The following is a 16,416-nucleotide window of genomic DNA, read 5'->3' on the forward strand; positions in this document are numbered from 1 at the left end:
TTTCTATCTGCCATAAAACTACGTTTTGGCTAAAAATAGCGGGCAGGCTCCTCCTTATCTGAGAGGGCCATGAAAAGGCATAATGCCCACCTCAGGTTTCAGCCAAGGGGTGGAGTGCAGTTATCCCTGCAAAGCAGGCTGAACCGGCAGGATGGAGGGGAGAAGATTACAGTGGCTTTCTGCGTGCACCCTGTGGAGTTCCACGCTCATCTTCATGCCCAGCAGAGACCCTCTGAGAGGATGCACAAGGAACTGGCACAAGTTTGCTCAAGGCAGGGGGTGGGGGACCCGGTGACTTTAGTCCTGCGGGAGGCTTGCTTCTTACCCTCTTATACATTTTGAATTTCTAACTAATGCAATGTTTTCTTTTCTTTTTTTTTTTCTAATTTACATTTAAAATAAAGAAACAGTAGTAAGCAGCCTCTAAGGTGGCCCCCAATGATCTCTGCTTTCTGACCTTCATGTCCTTAGGCAATCCCCTCCTCTTTGGACTGAGCTGGACTTGACTCTTTTCTAATGAATGGAATATGAAAGGCATGATGGGAGGTTCACTCTGGGGGGGTTCTGTCTGGGGTGCTCCCTCACTCCCTGGAATACTTTTTCTTGAAGTAGCCTCTGGGCAGCCCCAGAGAGAGGCGCGGGGTGATTGAACTTGGAAATGGATCTTCTGAGGGCTGCCAACAGCCACAGGAGGGAACTTGAAGGTGGCTCTTCCGAGAATCAAGCTTTCGGATGACTATATGGCTCCTGCCCCCAGTATGAATGGCAGCCCTGAGCCAGGGCCCCCAGCTTAGCTGCTCCCGGATCCCTGACACATAGGAACTGTGAGATAATAAATCGGTGTTGTTTTCAGCCACTAAGTTTTGGAGTAAATTTGTTTCATAGCAATAGATAACTAAAACAAACGAATTACACCGATAAACATATATAACATGCTTTTCTATAATATATTGGAAGAAATCAGGCTTTCCCAGAGTGTGGGCTTTTTCTCTGATTTAAAGAATGGGTTCTTAAAGTCATTCTGCTACAAATCAATCTAATTTATTCGGGCTTTTCTTCCCTTTATTTTTAATATAAAAAAGTTTTTTCCTGCTTTTATATTATATTATACTATCAAATATGCATATGACTTGCTTGTTTACTCTCTCTGGAGATACACGTTTGCATGTGCGCGCGCACGCGCGCGCGCGCGCACACACACACACACACACACACAGAATCCCTTCAAATTTTAAAATTCTAAAGAAGTTTTGTCACATGACCTTTCAACTGCTGTAATTCCCAGCATACAGAAGTTTCACAAGAAATTGCTGTATACCAAATGTGAGTTAACAGATGCTATGGTGTGGATAGAAAGAGAAGCTTAGTACGTATTTTTAGAGGCAAAGAAGTCATGTGGTTCAGTACATAGAATGGCTTTTGAATTTGTTATTCCTGCTAGATGAGTCAATTGAACTGGTAACTGACTCATTTGAACAGATGTGTCTCCTTGTTGCTCTAAGAAAATATTCCGATATGCCATCCTGGTATGCACCATCACCAAAAAAAGCTCTGTGATTAATTTTAGGTCCTGCATCAAAAAGGGCCAGGGACACATGCAAAGAGGCTCTCCCTGGCTCTCAGCACTTTTCTTTGGAAGAGAGGGAGATTGAAATGGCTTGTCACACTAAGATTGCTTTCTTTCCGGGTTAATGATTTGTAAGATAACTTTCAACAAAAAGACACACGTTTGTAACAGAAATTATTTTGGAGGGTGAAAATTTCACTCATATGGAAAATTCCATAAATGCTACTTTAATCCTGAACATGCTCGGTACCCCTTTGAGAATTAAACAACAGCAATGCCAGCAACAAAAATCTCGCTCATGTTTGAAAACCAAACACAATAAACTATGTTTGCTAAATAGATTCTTCTGACTTATAAAATATTCTGTTTAGACAGACTGAATAAATGTGTGTGTGTGTGCGCGTGTGTGTGTGTGTGTGTAACAATATGCCTGCTTCTTCTATGGAAGTATTAGAGCTAGTAAAAAGCAGTAATAGAATTCAAATATCACCATTTTGCACCTTTAAAAAATAAAGTATCTAGACAATAATCACAAATGGTTGCTGACATCACAAAAAAAGAAACAACCAGACATTATATGCCTCCTGATGGAATAGTTATGAAATAGAAAAATGCAAACTCTGGGAAAATCAGGTAATAGTAAAAATTGCCTGATTTTCTTCAACAAATAAATTGCAAGGAAAAACAGAGAGAGGGAAAAGGAAAACCAGTAGATTAAAAGATATACTAAAGATTCAAATTACCCAGAGGTAAGTTTTGGAAACAGGAGTGATAATGGTTGCACAACATTGTCAATGTAATTAATGCCCTGGATTATACACTTAATAATAGTTAAAATCACAAATTTTATTATATATGTAGATATAAGTACTTATTACAATAAAACGTTTTAAAGATTCAAGTCACCCAATATAAATATTTGGATGCCTATTGAATATACTGTAAAAAATAAAACAATTGGAGAAAATTTAACACAATTAGAAATATTAAATTCTATTAAAGAATTATTGTATTTTTTAAAATGTGATATTAGTATTTTGGAGGATTTTTAAAATTTTAATAAGAACTTTAACATGAAAATTTTCCTCTTAACAATTTTAAGTACACAATAAAATACTGTTAACTGTAGGAACAATGTTGTACAGTAATTCTCTAGAACTTACTCATCTTACCCATGTTTTTTAAAAGTGTTATACATACATTCCAAGAGATAACACTTTTAAAAAACATGGGTAAGATGAGTAAGTTCTAGAGAATTACTGTACAACATTGTTCCTACAGTTAACAGTATTTTATTGTGTACTTAAATTGTGTACTCTTCAGTATTTCATCAATGAGAGAGAAAATATGTACAGATGCTGGATCTGGGATTACCTTACCAACAACATAATAAATTTACCACTCACTAGTATCATTTTTTGGAGGTTGGCAGAATACTCAAGACTCTTGGGTCAGAGACAAAGGACTTTATAACACACAATACAATAAACATCATGAATGTCAATATATTTCTTTTTGTCCTCAAGTGTCATGGGGGCAACACAGATAAGACATGAAGTGGGTTGCCTGCCCATGCAATGGATTGCTTCACAGCTGAGGAACACTGAGCTTGGGGAACCCACTAATTTTATAGCAAGCAGTAAACAAGCATGCTCTTTTTCCAGGGGTGGAGAAGGAGTGTGGAAGGGTGAGGAGATATTACCTCATTTCTTGAGGTTATCAGGTGCATAAGCAATAAAGCTAATTGTGACCCAATAGCCTAAGCACCTATTTTTAAAGCTAATTTCCCAGCCACCAAAGGAAAAACAACACTGACTCACACCTCATTTTTGTAGTCCATTCTTGGCCAGACCCTTTACTTTGACTCATAGGAAAAGAGAAAAGCTTATTATCATTATTATTACTGACCCAGTGCATGAAATCGCATGAGACCCATACCCTGGGAAATTGTGTGAGACTCGGGACCCCAAACCCTGCGATGCTGTGGGATTAAAGTAATTCATAACTGTAATTTTGCTACTGTTAATGAATCATAATTTTGTTAGTAAATCATAATTTTGCTACTGTTAATGAATCTACAGCAGCGGTTCTCAACCTATGGTTTGTGACCTACAGGTTGAAAACTGCTAGCAGGGTTGCCTAAGACCATCGGAAAACACAGATATTTACATTATGATTCATAACAGTAGCAAAATTACAGTTATGAAGTAGCAATGAAAATAATTTATGGTTGGGGGTCACCACAATGGGTCGTGGCAATAGAAAGATTGAGAACCAGTGGTACAGACCCTTAATTTTGTTTTTCATTTGCAATAACTCATCTCACCCTTTTGGTTATTAGCCCATTGAGAGCAGCAACTATGACTTCTAAATTCGTGCATTATTTCAAAGTACCACCAACAACAAATGGTCGGCAAATGGGATTAAGTTATATGATGTGATGATTATAATACTAATCTTTTAAATTGAGAAGTACTTTTAAAAAAATATTTTTTATTGATTTTTTACAGAGAGGAAGGGAGAAGAATAAAAAGTTAGAAACATCAGTGAGAGAGAAACATCGATTCAGCTGCTTCATGAACACTCCCTACTGGTGATGTGCCCACAACCAAGGTACATGCCCTTGGTACTTGACCGGAACCAAACCTGGGACCCTTCAGTCCACAGTCTGATGGTCTATCCACTGAGCCAAACCAGTCAGGGCAATACTAATTTCTTTTGATTAATTGTTCTCTAGAATCCCAAAATACATTGTAAAAAATATATATTAGCATCATAAGATGATGGTTTTCCATCACCCTTCCAGATTCTCTGTCCATCTCTCTCCACCATGCTCAGTGCCCCAAGAGGTGGGGTTGATTGGACTTCATCAAATGGCCTTCTTTTGCTCTGACTTTCACTTGGGTTTGGCCAATAGGAAATACCAATAGAGAGGGAAAGGGAATAGGAGAAAAAGAGGTCAGAGTATGTATTTCTTAGGTCCATTCCCTGCTAGGCTGCTTTCCTCAGGAAGGCCATAACTCCTGGCAGGCAGTCCCCTCTAGCAACCACAGCGATGGCTCTTCCCAAACCCTGGATTCTGGGAAGCCAACCTCTTCCCTTGTCACTTCAGGCCTAGCAACGGGAAGGTTCTATTAGTTTTTGTTGGCTTCCATTAACCCCACCCACACCTGTATTTAATTCTCCTTGATTGTCTTGTTTAATAAGTGTGCTCATTCACACACACACACACACACACACACACACACACACACACTTAGAAAACCCAACTCAAACTGGCTTAAATATCAATGGAATTTACTGAATCATGTAACTAAAAAAATATAGACATCTTGTTTCCAGCCAATGTAGTAGCTCAAATGATGACATCTGGGTTATGAGAACTGGGAGGGACTTCATTAATCAGATTGTTGCCTTAATTATTATATAATAAATCTGTGTGCAGGAGAAGCGAGAAAAAGCTTTCTTGCTCCATTTTGCTGTTAAGAACATTCTAAAGAGACAAGTTGTTTACTGCTTGTTTCTGAATTCGATCTCAGCACTCTAAATATTTGAAATAAATATAAGAACGTCAGAGGCCAAAAGCAAAAGCTAACTCCACTGAAATATATACAGAACCTAAAGGGGAAATAAATAATTGGTTCATCATCTACATCTTTGCACATTATTAACTTTTTTCATCTTTGATTCCCGGTATCTAACAATGTCCCTACAGGGTAGGTGTTCAGTAAATTGATGAATAATGGAAAATTCAAACTAAGTATTTTCTTTCATGTGATGCTGGAGATGGTATACCTCTCCATTCCCAAACATTTATTGGTTCCTCCTGCCAATTTTATATAATGGAGATTCTGAGAGAGACCAAGGGCACTATCAGTAAATGATGTATTAATTGTAACCAAAGACCGCAAAATGCACACCAGTTCTGATTTTTTCAAATGAAAAGGCTTTCACTGTGGGCACAATGTTTCTAATAACACTGTAATCTCAACGTTAAAAAAAACAAGATAATGTGAAGTGTGCTTAAAAGCGTCTCATTGTTCCAAACACTTTGTTTTTCCCTGGGGAACAATGGACAATTGCTCCCATTAAACTTTTGAAATACTTGTATGAGATACAACACAGCTGACCTCTCAAAAAAAAATTTTTTTAATATTTTACACTTTCTAAGTTAGAAAAATATTTTTTAAATGTTTTTGACTCATTAATCTCTCCTTTAGGTAAACAGTGAGTGTGTCTCTGTTGTCCCATGTTATTCCAATGACAGCAATTTATCTCTTATTAAGCACAGCCAGGTATAACAAGAAGAGAGTAAAGTGGCCATAAGAAATAGTGCAAAGCACCTGTTGCCCAAGAGGTGGAAGATGGGGTAAGACAGGCCGTGCAAATAGAGGAACAAGCCCGTCCTTGCCCATGTTCTCTCAGAGCCTCAGTTCTGGGAGAAACGAGAGACCACCCAGGGTGCCTTGGCCTCGGGCTTAAGAAAATCTAAGCACAGCCCCACTTGGCTCTCTGAAGAACTTAACAACTGAAGGAACAGAAATCCTAATATCAAAACAGGTTGAGACAGGAAAATGATTAGTAATTCAAGTGTCTGGGAGGAAAGGGATTATGAATTATCACCACCTAGCCATTCCTTCCCGCCAAGCTCAGAGCCATTTCCAAACACCATACTCATTGCTTGAGAGCATTTCAGAAGCGAGATGTTTCCAGCATGACCTGGGTTATGCCGACGTCTCCTCCCTGTACATGTCTCTTCACCCTGTCTCAGCGGAGGGTAGGTTAAACATGGGAAAGGGAACCACGCTTGGAAAACCTTGCTTCTAGAAGTTTGTCCATGCAAGTGCGCTGTGGCTTTGGAACAAATCACTTCCGGAGTGTCTGCTTTTTCCAAATAATCAATCAGAACAGACTTGAATGCACTCAATTTTTATTAATTTCCTCTAGATCGGGACACATGGCCCCCGTGCTTATAGCACCAGTGCTGGGCCAGCCTGGAAGTGTTGTCAGTGATTCTGGGGCCTAGGCCAGCCCTTGCTGTCCCGGCCACCACTGCTGTGGCCAAGCAGGATGTGTGATTAACTTAACAGCTGGACCCTCCAGTTCCTGCAGTGATGGGAGCACTGCTGCTTACCTTACTGATAGAGCAGTCTTCTGTCTTTAGCCACAGTCACTGCTGCCACTTCTCCTACTTCTTTTGCTTTTTAAATTTACGTTTTACAGTTTTAAAAAAATTAGTGCCTGCTCACGAGGGTATGCAGTGATAAACCTCCTGAACTCCAGCCACTAATTGCCCTCCCGTAATATTGATAACTAAAAATGAACAACTATTCTTTTACTATTTTTTTGCATGTTAACATACTGCATTTGGGAAGGGTGTGTGTGGGGGGGTGGGGGGAGATGTGTGTGTGTGTGTTTCATGTAACAAAGAAATAACACTGTCCCCAGCAATGAGTGAAGGTCTGTTGGGCCAGCTCTCCCAACACAGTTTTATAAAAACTTTTGATCTTTGTTTTTCTGGTAGGTGAAAAATATCAGTAGAGTTGTAATTTGTAATACTTCACCATAAGAAGTAGCAAAAAACAAACAAACAAAAAACCTGTTCATTCTCTACCTCTGGAAGAAGAGAGAACTGACTCTGAGTGTTTCCTTCATTGAGCCAGTCCCACCAGGAGGATCCTTCCCTCTGAGCAGGAGTCCTTGAGCCAATGGCATGCAGCTCCCCTGTCCTGGGATTTGGCTGGCAATCTCCATGAACTCTGAATAACTACCTGTTATTCTACATACCTTTGCCAGCTTCTGCTGATACTCTTCTTTCTAAGAAAGCGTTTGGTCTGTGTCCTCTTCTCAGGCTCATAGCAGCTGGAGCCTAAGCCTGAAAGGCCGAGGGTAGGGAAATGTTTCAGAACCCCCACTGAGAGATCTGAGTGGAAGGATCACCAGCAAGAACAGTGACCTTCAACCAAGGACACAGCCAGACCACTGTCTCCCAGCAGAGAGGTTAGCCAGCAGACTAAACAAATCTCTCCTCCCACCTCCTCCTCCTGCTGATGCTCTCCATTGGCTGAACATCACCAGAGCCAGAGGGGGAGGGAGATCACTTGTAGCCACTGAGGCATAAAGTAATGGCGAAGGACAGGGAGGGAAGCTGGGGGAGCAAACAGAAGAAACCCAGCGCACACCTAAATGGCAAGTCCTGAGTTTCTTTGGAACTGGTTCCCTCAGACTCACTTTGCCTCTTGAATTTTTCAAGCTCTGGGAAGTCAAAGGCTGATGGGTCTTAGGCTTGCAGTCATGACAGTCCATGCTTCCCCTCATGTAATATTTTTCTAGTAGATGGACACTCAGCAGCACATTAGCCATACTGCCGCTGGGTTACTTGTAAAGCTTTAAAAGCTGAGCATATGGATCTTGGATTAACATAGAGTTATATGGGGGGGGGGGGGAATACCTGAATAAAGTGGAGGCAGTTGTTATAATCCACTTACAACTAGCAGATAATGTTTCATGGAGAACTTTTTGTTTTACAGGTTGAAAATAGCTAATGTGTGTGTTCTAGAAACCAAGTACGCTAAGACAAATTACTGTTTTAAGTCTAGAATCCTAGTGTTTCACTATTTTAAGACCATGTGTGCAAATGAGACCCCATGGATATATATATATCTGTCAATAATACTTCACTTCCACTTGCTCAACTGTATTAAGAAGTCTAATTTTTAACAGTTCCTTGTTTCTGGAAATTTGCTAGAATTATCAGGGATTGTATATGTGCCCATGAGTCAGTCATGGTCATTATTTTCTAGTCTGGTAAGATGAACTAGGTAAGATGAATGATGGTTCCATAGAAGTATCACACAGAACTGAAACTACTCCTGTTCATGGCTGTCCCTGAGGACGAGTAGGGCAGGAACTCAACAATACCTACAGTTATGTCTAGTGTCATTGAGCTGGAGTCAGGCAGCTAGCTGGTGTGGTGGACCTGGACCTGTAATGAGGCCCAGGGGGTTAGGGGTCCAAATATTGATCTCACAACGTACGAAGGAGAAGAAAGAGAATACTCCTTCTAGGTTCCACTCAGGTTCGACAATAAGGTTGTATGGGCCCGAAGTATTAGAACGTTTAGTCTCACAGTTATTTTAAATAATACACTATGCAACTTTTACCCAGGGTCATAAGTACTGGCAGAGGTCTTTGTGGAGATAACTCCTAAAGTCCACACCCTTCTGAGGGGCGTGCTTTGTTTTGGGTCTGACCTGCTGGATCAGGCTCCTTTTTCTCTTACAAGGAGGTCCCATTATTCTCATGCCTCACACTGTTCTTTCAAAACTCTGGCGCTTGTGAGGCCGGTCCCTTACACATGCTGTGCATGTCTTTACAGAGTCCAGAATCTTTTTCTAGGAAAGATACTGGGTCCTGATATACATCAGTGGATGCAAACAGATTCATAGTGAGAGACGTTCCCTAGGTTCTTTCCAAAAAAATCACATGAACACTGGGGTGACATACTGAGAGCAGCACAGTGAGAGGCACACAGTTTATGAACACTCCCCCATTTCAAAAGATTCGGTTACACAGATATCCTCAAAGGGAACAGTTCTTTGGGGGAGGGATGGAGAGTAACCCCTGAGGGTTACCATGTTAAGTCTCATTCAAACACCATCCCTCAGGGATGGCCTCTAGAAAGGCAAGCCAATTTAATAAACAAACAAATTAATTAATTTAAAAAAAACAACTCTTTCCTACAGTAGTATCCCAATTAATACATGTAGAAGGAATGATGACGATAGAAAATAATCATCTGGCAGACACAACAGTAATACTTATTTTAGGGAGAGGCAATTAATATACACTAAAAGGAGCAGGCAAAAGTATGATGAAAAGCAGAACATTTACATAATTTCAAAGGCTCCCCTGATTAGATACTTACTGATTTTAAAGAGAACAGTAACTTTACAGTGATTAAACCTAGCAGGGGCCACCTTAACTAAGTGATCAAAATAAGCCCCACTGGTGATGGAACACACTGACTACGTTCCTTCTGATACGAAACATTGAAATGTTCTTGCAAAAAATGTGTAACCTGAATGTAATCATGAAGAAATACCAGACAAACCCAAGTTGAGCAACATTCTACAAAACAAACAAACAAACAAACAAACAAAAAACCCATACACACAAAACCCCACACACAACAACAAAAAACCTTCCCAGTACTCTTCAAAAAGTCAAAGAAAGACAAAGAAAAACTGAGGACTGGTCACAGATTAAAGACTAATGAACCAAAAAGGATCTCTTACCCTTTGAGACAGCATGGAGGGACCTAGAAAGTATTATGCTAAGCAAAATAAGCCAGTCAGAGAAAGACAAGTATCTCATGATCTTATTCATATGTGGAATCTAATGAAATAAACTGATTAACAAAATGGATCCAGAGACATGGTAGCATGGAACAGACTGAGGAATCTCAGAGGGAAGGGGGTGGGGATGGAGCTAGGGAAGAGATTAATAAAAAAACATATGCATATAGGCATAACTCATGGACACTGACAATAGTGTGGCGAAGGTGGGGGAGTGAAGGGGGGCAATGAGGGAAAGAAGGGAGCATCTGTAATATTTTCAACAATAAAGATACATTTTTAAAATATATATTTTATTGATTTTTTACAGAGAGGAAGAGAGAGAAAGAGCTAGAAACATTGACCAGTTGCCTCCTGCATACCCCCCACCGGGGATGTGCCCGCAACCAAAGTACATGCCCCTGACCGGAATCGAACCCGGGACTTTTCAGTCCACAGACCGACGCTCTACCACTGAGCCAAACCAGTTTCAACAAAGATACATTTTTAAAAAGACTAATTAAACAGCCTTGGCCAGTGTGACTTATTTGGTTGGTTGGTTGGTTGGTTGGTTGGTTGGTTGGCTGGAGCATCATCCTTGTACAACAAAAGGTGTCAGGTCCGATTCCCAGTAAGGGTATGTTTGGGAGGCAACCAACTGATATTTCTCTCTCATATATATATTTCTCTTTCCCTCCCCCCCCCACCCCCAGTTTCTCTCTCATTCTAGCTCTCTTTCTCTCTCTCCTCTCCCTCCCTTCCTCTCACTAAGGTATTGATAGATTTTAAAAAATACTAATGAAAATTACTTACAATGCAAGATCTTGGATTAGATCCCGAGCAGAAAAAGTACATTAGTAGGACATGATACAATTTGAATAAGGTCTGGAGATTACTTTTTTCCAATTAATTTCCTATTTTGAAAATGGTGCAATGGTAATAAAAGATAACATTTGTAGAAACTGGGTGAAGAATACTATATAGGAACTCTTTATAGTATTTTGTTGCAACTTTCTCATAACTGAAAGTATGTCAAAATTAGTAGTTGGAGAAAATTAAAAATAAATTTTGCTATGGCTAAGCAAAATTTACTTATTACAATATTGGTATGTGGGCAGAGTAAAAAAAAATACATATTAATAAAAGAAATATCTTTATTCTTGAAGTTAAGATTAGGCAAGCAAACCTTGCCTTTGATTAGTCATGTGCTAGATTATTCAAGCATTTCTTAAAAGCACAGTCTAAGCTCTCAGCATTTATTTTATTACCAAAAGTTGAAGGTCAGAATAGTAATTGTATGTGAAAATATTTAGGTGATCCTGTTCTGTTCTGAAACAAAATGAATAGACCTCTGCTGGGAACTGTTTTAGTATAACAAACACTAAATACAATGGCCTTTCAGGCCAGCAATTCCCGGGTGGAAGGCAGGTGGAAGAGGAAAGTTTTCCATTTGATTAAAAATCAAGACACCCAAATCCCTCTCCTTAGAAAGTATATGTTAGGGAAGGAATATAGTATAATACTTTTCCCTGTTTGGTCTGAAAATATATATCACCTCTAATGTAGTGAGTTCATTTCCAGGGTTAATGAAGAAATCCTGCAGAACTCAGAAGCAACATGTTGAAAAATAATTGGAGCCACTGGAAGAAGAACATTTTACATGTCGCATAAGAATATAAAATGTTATACAGTATTTTAGTAATTTCTTAAAGAGATATACAAGAAAAAATAATTGAATAACTAGTAGCTTTTTTAAATTGGGGGTTAACCCATATTTACCACTACCTCTACCAAATTATTTAATTACCTAAAAGTTAAAATACTCACTCCATAAAATTTACTGGTATATTGTTCTTTTTATTTCAGAGAAATCAGCATTATTGAACTAGCACTTGAGAACAAGAGCTGTCTGAAATTTATTTGAGGCCAATATGAGAAGGAAAAATATTAGGATTTTTCTCCCATGTCCATATCCAAATCTAGAAGCCCTGGTTTTCCTTTGGAAAAAGAAAGAGGGGCAATACTCCTCGTTCAGAAAAGAAATAAAAGTCAGATGACAGGAATGATATTCAAATTCAAAGGAAAATCAGAGCAAGAAGTGGCTAGAAGAAACTCTCCACCACCACCATCAAAGATACACTAGTAAATGGGGCTTTGTCAAGAGTATTTGAATCATTTTATATAAATACTAGAGGCCCGGTGCACAAAATTCACGTGCAGATATGGTCCCTAGTCCTGGCCTGTGATCAGGACCATCTTCCCCGGCTACCTGCAGCCAGCCGTGCCCCCACCACCACCCACCCTCCGCGATTGGAGCCTGATGGCCAGGGGAAGAGGGAACAATAGGTTGGCCATTCTGCCTGCTCACTGGCCCTGCCCCTCCCCCTCCTGCCACCACCATTTACCCCAATTCCCCATTTGCCATCGAGCAATTGGAGCCTGCTGGCCAGGGAAAGGCACCAAGAGGTGGTCAGTGCACCTCATAGTGACTGGTCCAGAGGTCGTTCTGGTTTTTCTGCCATTAGGGTTAAATTTGCATATTACCCTTTTATTATATAGGATAGAGGCCTGGTGCATGGGTGGGGGCTGGCCTGGGCGAGGGGCCATGGTCATTCTCGTCTCTGGTCATTCTGGTTGTTTTGTCATTTCAGTTGCTGGGCTTTTATTATGTAGGATTAAATGGAAGGAGGATCCAGAAATTTGACACTTGGGTGAGAACATTAGCCATCCTTAATGCTGCTGTGCACAACTGGGGAGTAACAGTGGGTGGGAGCAGTGGTTAAACAAAGGGATGGAAGGTAATCTAAAGTGTAGAGTTGGGAAGAATGATTATGAGGCTCTTGTAACAATAGTTCAGGTAGGCACTGATAAAGACCTGATCAAAGCAATGGCAGTAGGAGTGATGAGGAAGGTTAGAATGCCAAACATCTCAATTGTAAAATCAATAGGACTGGTGACTCCTTGACCGAGAAGCATGGTTGAGATACTTCCAAAGTTTCTAATCATGAGTAACTGAGTGAACAATGCTGCAGTGATCAGAGTTTTAAAATAAAAGGGAAAGGTCTTGTGGGGAAAATGGTGATATTTAGTTGGACATTTAGGAGATATCCAGAACACAACTGGAAATAAACATATATGCAGTATTTTGGAATTAAGCTGTAGGATGAATGAGAATTCCCAGAATGCATAGAGAAAAGAGAAGGGAAGAAGCTGAGCAAGGAAGCATGGTTGCCAAAAACATGTGAGAGCTGGGTAAAGAGACAGGGGCCCAAAAGAAACAAACAGGAAGGAAGAACTTGATATAAATGCCAAAAAAGAAGACTAAGTCAAGAAATGAATAGTCACTGTTGTCAAGTGCTTACTAAGATAGTAGTAAAAAAAAAGAAGCTATTGGATTTGATGGGAATTATTAATGAACTAGAGGCTCAGTGCACAAAATTTGTGCATGGGGCGGGGCCTCAGCCCATCCTGCACCCTCTCGCAATCCAGGAACCCTCCGGGGATGTCCAACTGCTGGTTTAGGCCAAATCCTTCAGGGGACATCCCTCTCACAATCCAGGACCGCTGGCTCCTAAACGCTCGCCTGCCTGCCTGCCTGTTTGCCCCTAACCACTCCTCTGCCTGCCTGATCACCCCTAACTGCTTCTGCCTCAGCCCCCACCATGGCAGCTTTGTCCAGAAGGACATCCAGAAGGACATCCAGAATGACATCCGGAAGGTTGTTTGGCTGCCTGGTCTAATCAGCATATTATGCTTTTATTATTATAGATGGTGGAGGTAGAAACCAAATTGTTGTAGTCTCTAAGAAGTAAATGTCAACTAGAACATGGGGAAAGTAAATCAAAGCTCTTAGGAAGAAAAAGGTGATAGAGTAGTAGCTTGAGAGACAGTAATTGTCTACAAAGGACTTTTGTTCCCCATCATAGCTCTAGGCACTATCTATTCAATATTAAACACAGCATTTTCATTTATAAACCAGCTCTCTGGTGTACAAAACAGATGCATCATTTTGGATGGGAAGAGGGCCTGAAGGAAACAGACATTTCATAATCTATATTATGTTTTGGGATCATTGGTAAGAATCATCACTTTTTCCCCCCCTCCCTGACCACACACACCCTAACTATAGATTACAGAGGGGAAAGGAACTAAATGGCTGGCTGGTCCTGTCCTGAGTGCAGCAGTGCATAATCCAAAACAGAACTTTAGCTACCTTACTTTACAAAAAGATGCCGCTACTTGCCTTAGTTACAGTTACACATTTAATTTTTATTAGGTTACATATTTAATGTGGGAAACTTGAAAAATTCTGTAATGATATAATAAATGCTTGCAACAGAACATAAAATGAAAAAAAAAAGGCCACCATATTACATATACAGGGGAAAGAGGAAAATGTATAAATATAAAAACAAATACACGCACAAAATAGGAATACATACGAAAAGAAAACAAACTAAAATGATCATCTCTTTGAGTGGCAGAATTTGGGATTTTTGTTTTCTTCATCTTACTTTCCTGTGTTTTTCTCAATTTTCTGTAATGAAAAATGCCTTAAAATCTCCATCAAGTCCTGGGAGTTTCTAAACACTTAGTAGCAACCTAAGCCCATTCTCCTTGTGTCTAAAATAATAATAATAATAATAATAATAATAATAATAATAATAACTCTTTGCAATAGTAATTCACCAGACGTAAAGAATCCTCAGTCTTCTTCCCTCGCAAGTTTTTTCTCCTATTCGCCTTACTGGTTGCTTCTGCTGCCCTGGGTTCTCTCTGACTCTTGCATTCTACAGGTGAGTTTTAAGAAGCAACCCGGAAAACAGAATGCAGAGAGGTTTGTTTTAGAGGAGCCCTGCGACCCGGTCCACCCTCTGGAAAAGAGTTGGCTTAGGTCTCCGCTCCGCCAGGGACCACCTGTGGAGCATTAGAGACCTCCCTTCAGCTCGCCGCCCCGGCCTCGGTTTTCCCATCTTTGAAATGGAGCCAGGGGAATTTGCTGAGGGGAAGAGGGGGTTTGGGGGGGAAATACATGGAGCAGGGCAGTGGGGAAGACAGTGGGTGCCGCAGGTCTCTGCAAATCGCCCCGAGACAGGCTCCCCGGCGCTCGCCCTGACTCCTAGGGGCGGGGCCCGGGAACCTGTATTTGAGCAGCGATTCCGGCGCTCAGACAGTTTCGACCGCCCTCCCGCGCTGGCTCACTTCTCCTCCTCCTCCTCTTCCTCCTCCGGGCCCCGGCCACTTCCCGCCCCGCCGCCGAAGGCGCCGCGGGAGGAGGGGAGGGGGGCGCCGCCAGCCCGGCCCCTCGCCCGCCCGCCCGCCTCCCCCCGGCGGCCCGGCCCGCGGGTTACATAACGGGCCCGCGGAGGGCTCTCGCGAGGTTTCCACCGCCCCCTCCTCGCTCCACGTCAGAGGGAACCGGGCGGAGCGGCCAACATGGCGGAACGCAGGCGACACAAGAAGCGGATTCAGGTAGCAAAGCCGAGGCTCGGGGCCGGGGGCTCCCGGGCGCCGGAGGGCGGAGGGAGCGGGGGAAGGAGCCGCCCGGAGGGGCGAGCTGAGCGGGCGGCGAGGCGAGGCGGGGCGGGTCCTGCCCCCGGCCGCGGGCCGCGCGCGGCGGGGCGGTGAGGGGCCCGGGGGGGGGGACGGCGGTGCTGGCGGCGGCGGGGAGCGGGGCGGCCGGGGGGCCGAGGCCGCGCCGGGACGGCGGCCCCCTCCCTCCGGCACCCCAGGCCCTCGCCTTAGCCACCTCGGAGGGAGGGCCGCGGTAACGAGGGTGGAGGCCGGCGGAGAGGGACCCACAGCAGCCGGGTCTTTGTGCGCAGACGGGGCTGTGGGAGGGGAGCCGTCTGGGTCTGGGCAGCTGCCCCCGCAGGCCCGGGCGCCGACCTGCCTGCAGCCCAGCTGTTCAGTGGCGTGTATACCCTCCCTGTTCTTCTCCATGGCGGCAGCCATGGGGGAGTCCGGCTGGAGCTCCCCGGCTTTCTTTCAGGCGACACAGTGTAAACAAACACAGCCCTGCTGGCCCTGCGGCGAGCCGGTCGCGCCCAGAAACCTCACAGTGTGTCATCTTCGTAACCTACATAGCATCATCCCTCCCTCGTCCCACACGTGTGTCACCTGGGCCTTTCATCCCTGCGGTCCCCCCCTCCCGTCCCTCCCAGCCCTCTTCCTGTTATTCTTGCTCTTTACCAAGAGGATTAGCTATATGGCACCCCTCAGCCTGGGGATGTTCCTTGTCTCACCAGCTCCAGTGCCTAGAAACCTTCACAGGTCATCACAAATGGATAGGATGTGTTGCAAATGGTGAATGTACTCATCACAGGTTGTTACACTTGTCTTTCTGTTCCTTACTGTTGCATTGCTTAGAATGACTTTTTCTGTCTAATGTTTTATCTCCCCACCACCACCACCCGCCCACACGCACACACATTGAAAAAATAAACGACCTCTTCATTGGTCTCCATCACAGGTGACTTGAGCCTTTTTGCAAGTTAGAATTCTCCTGAAAAC

At 42.6% G+C, this 16,416-nt stretch overlaps 1 protein-coding gene across 1 annotated transcript in view; it reads left to right on the top strand.

Moving 5' to 3' along the window:
- The first annotated feature begins 15,219 nt into the window (after window positions 1-15,219).
- SEC62 (SEC62 homolog, preprotein translocation factor) overlaps window positions 15,220-16,416 on the top strand; it is a 29,675-nt gene continuing 28,478 nt past the window's right edge. The window contains exon 1 of the mRNA XM_036444498.2: window positions 15,220-15,375. Coding sequence (XP_036300391.1) covers window positions 15,340-15,375 — 36 coding nt within the window. The 5' untranslated portion in view covers window positions 15,220-15,339. The remainder of the gene's footprint in view (window positions 15,376-16,416) is intronic.

The sequence above is a fragment of the Pipistrellus kuhlii genome, unplaced genomic scaffold (assembly GCF_014108245.1).
Source record: "Pipistrellus kuhlii isolate mPipKuh1 unplaced genomic scaffold, mPipKuh1.p scaffold_m20_p_2, whole genome shotgun sequence".
Lineage (NCBI taxonomy): Eukaryota > Metazoa > Chordata > Mammalia > Chiroptera > Vespertilionidae > Pipistrellus > Pipistrellus kuhlii.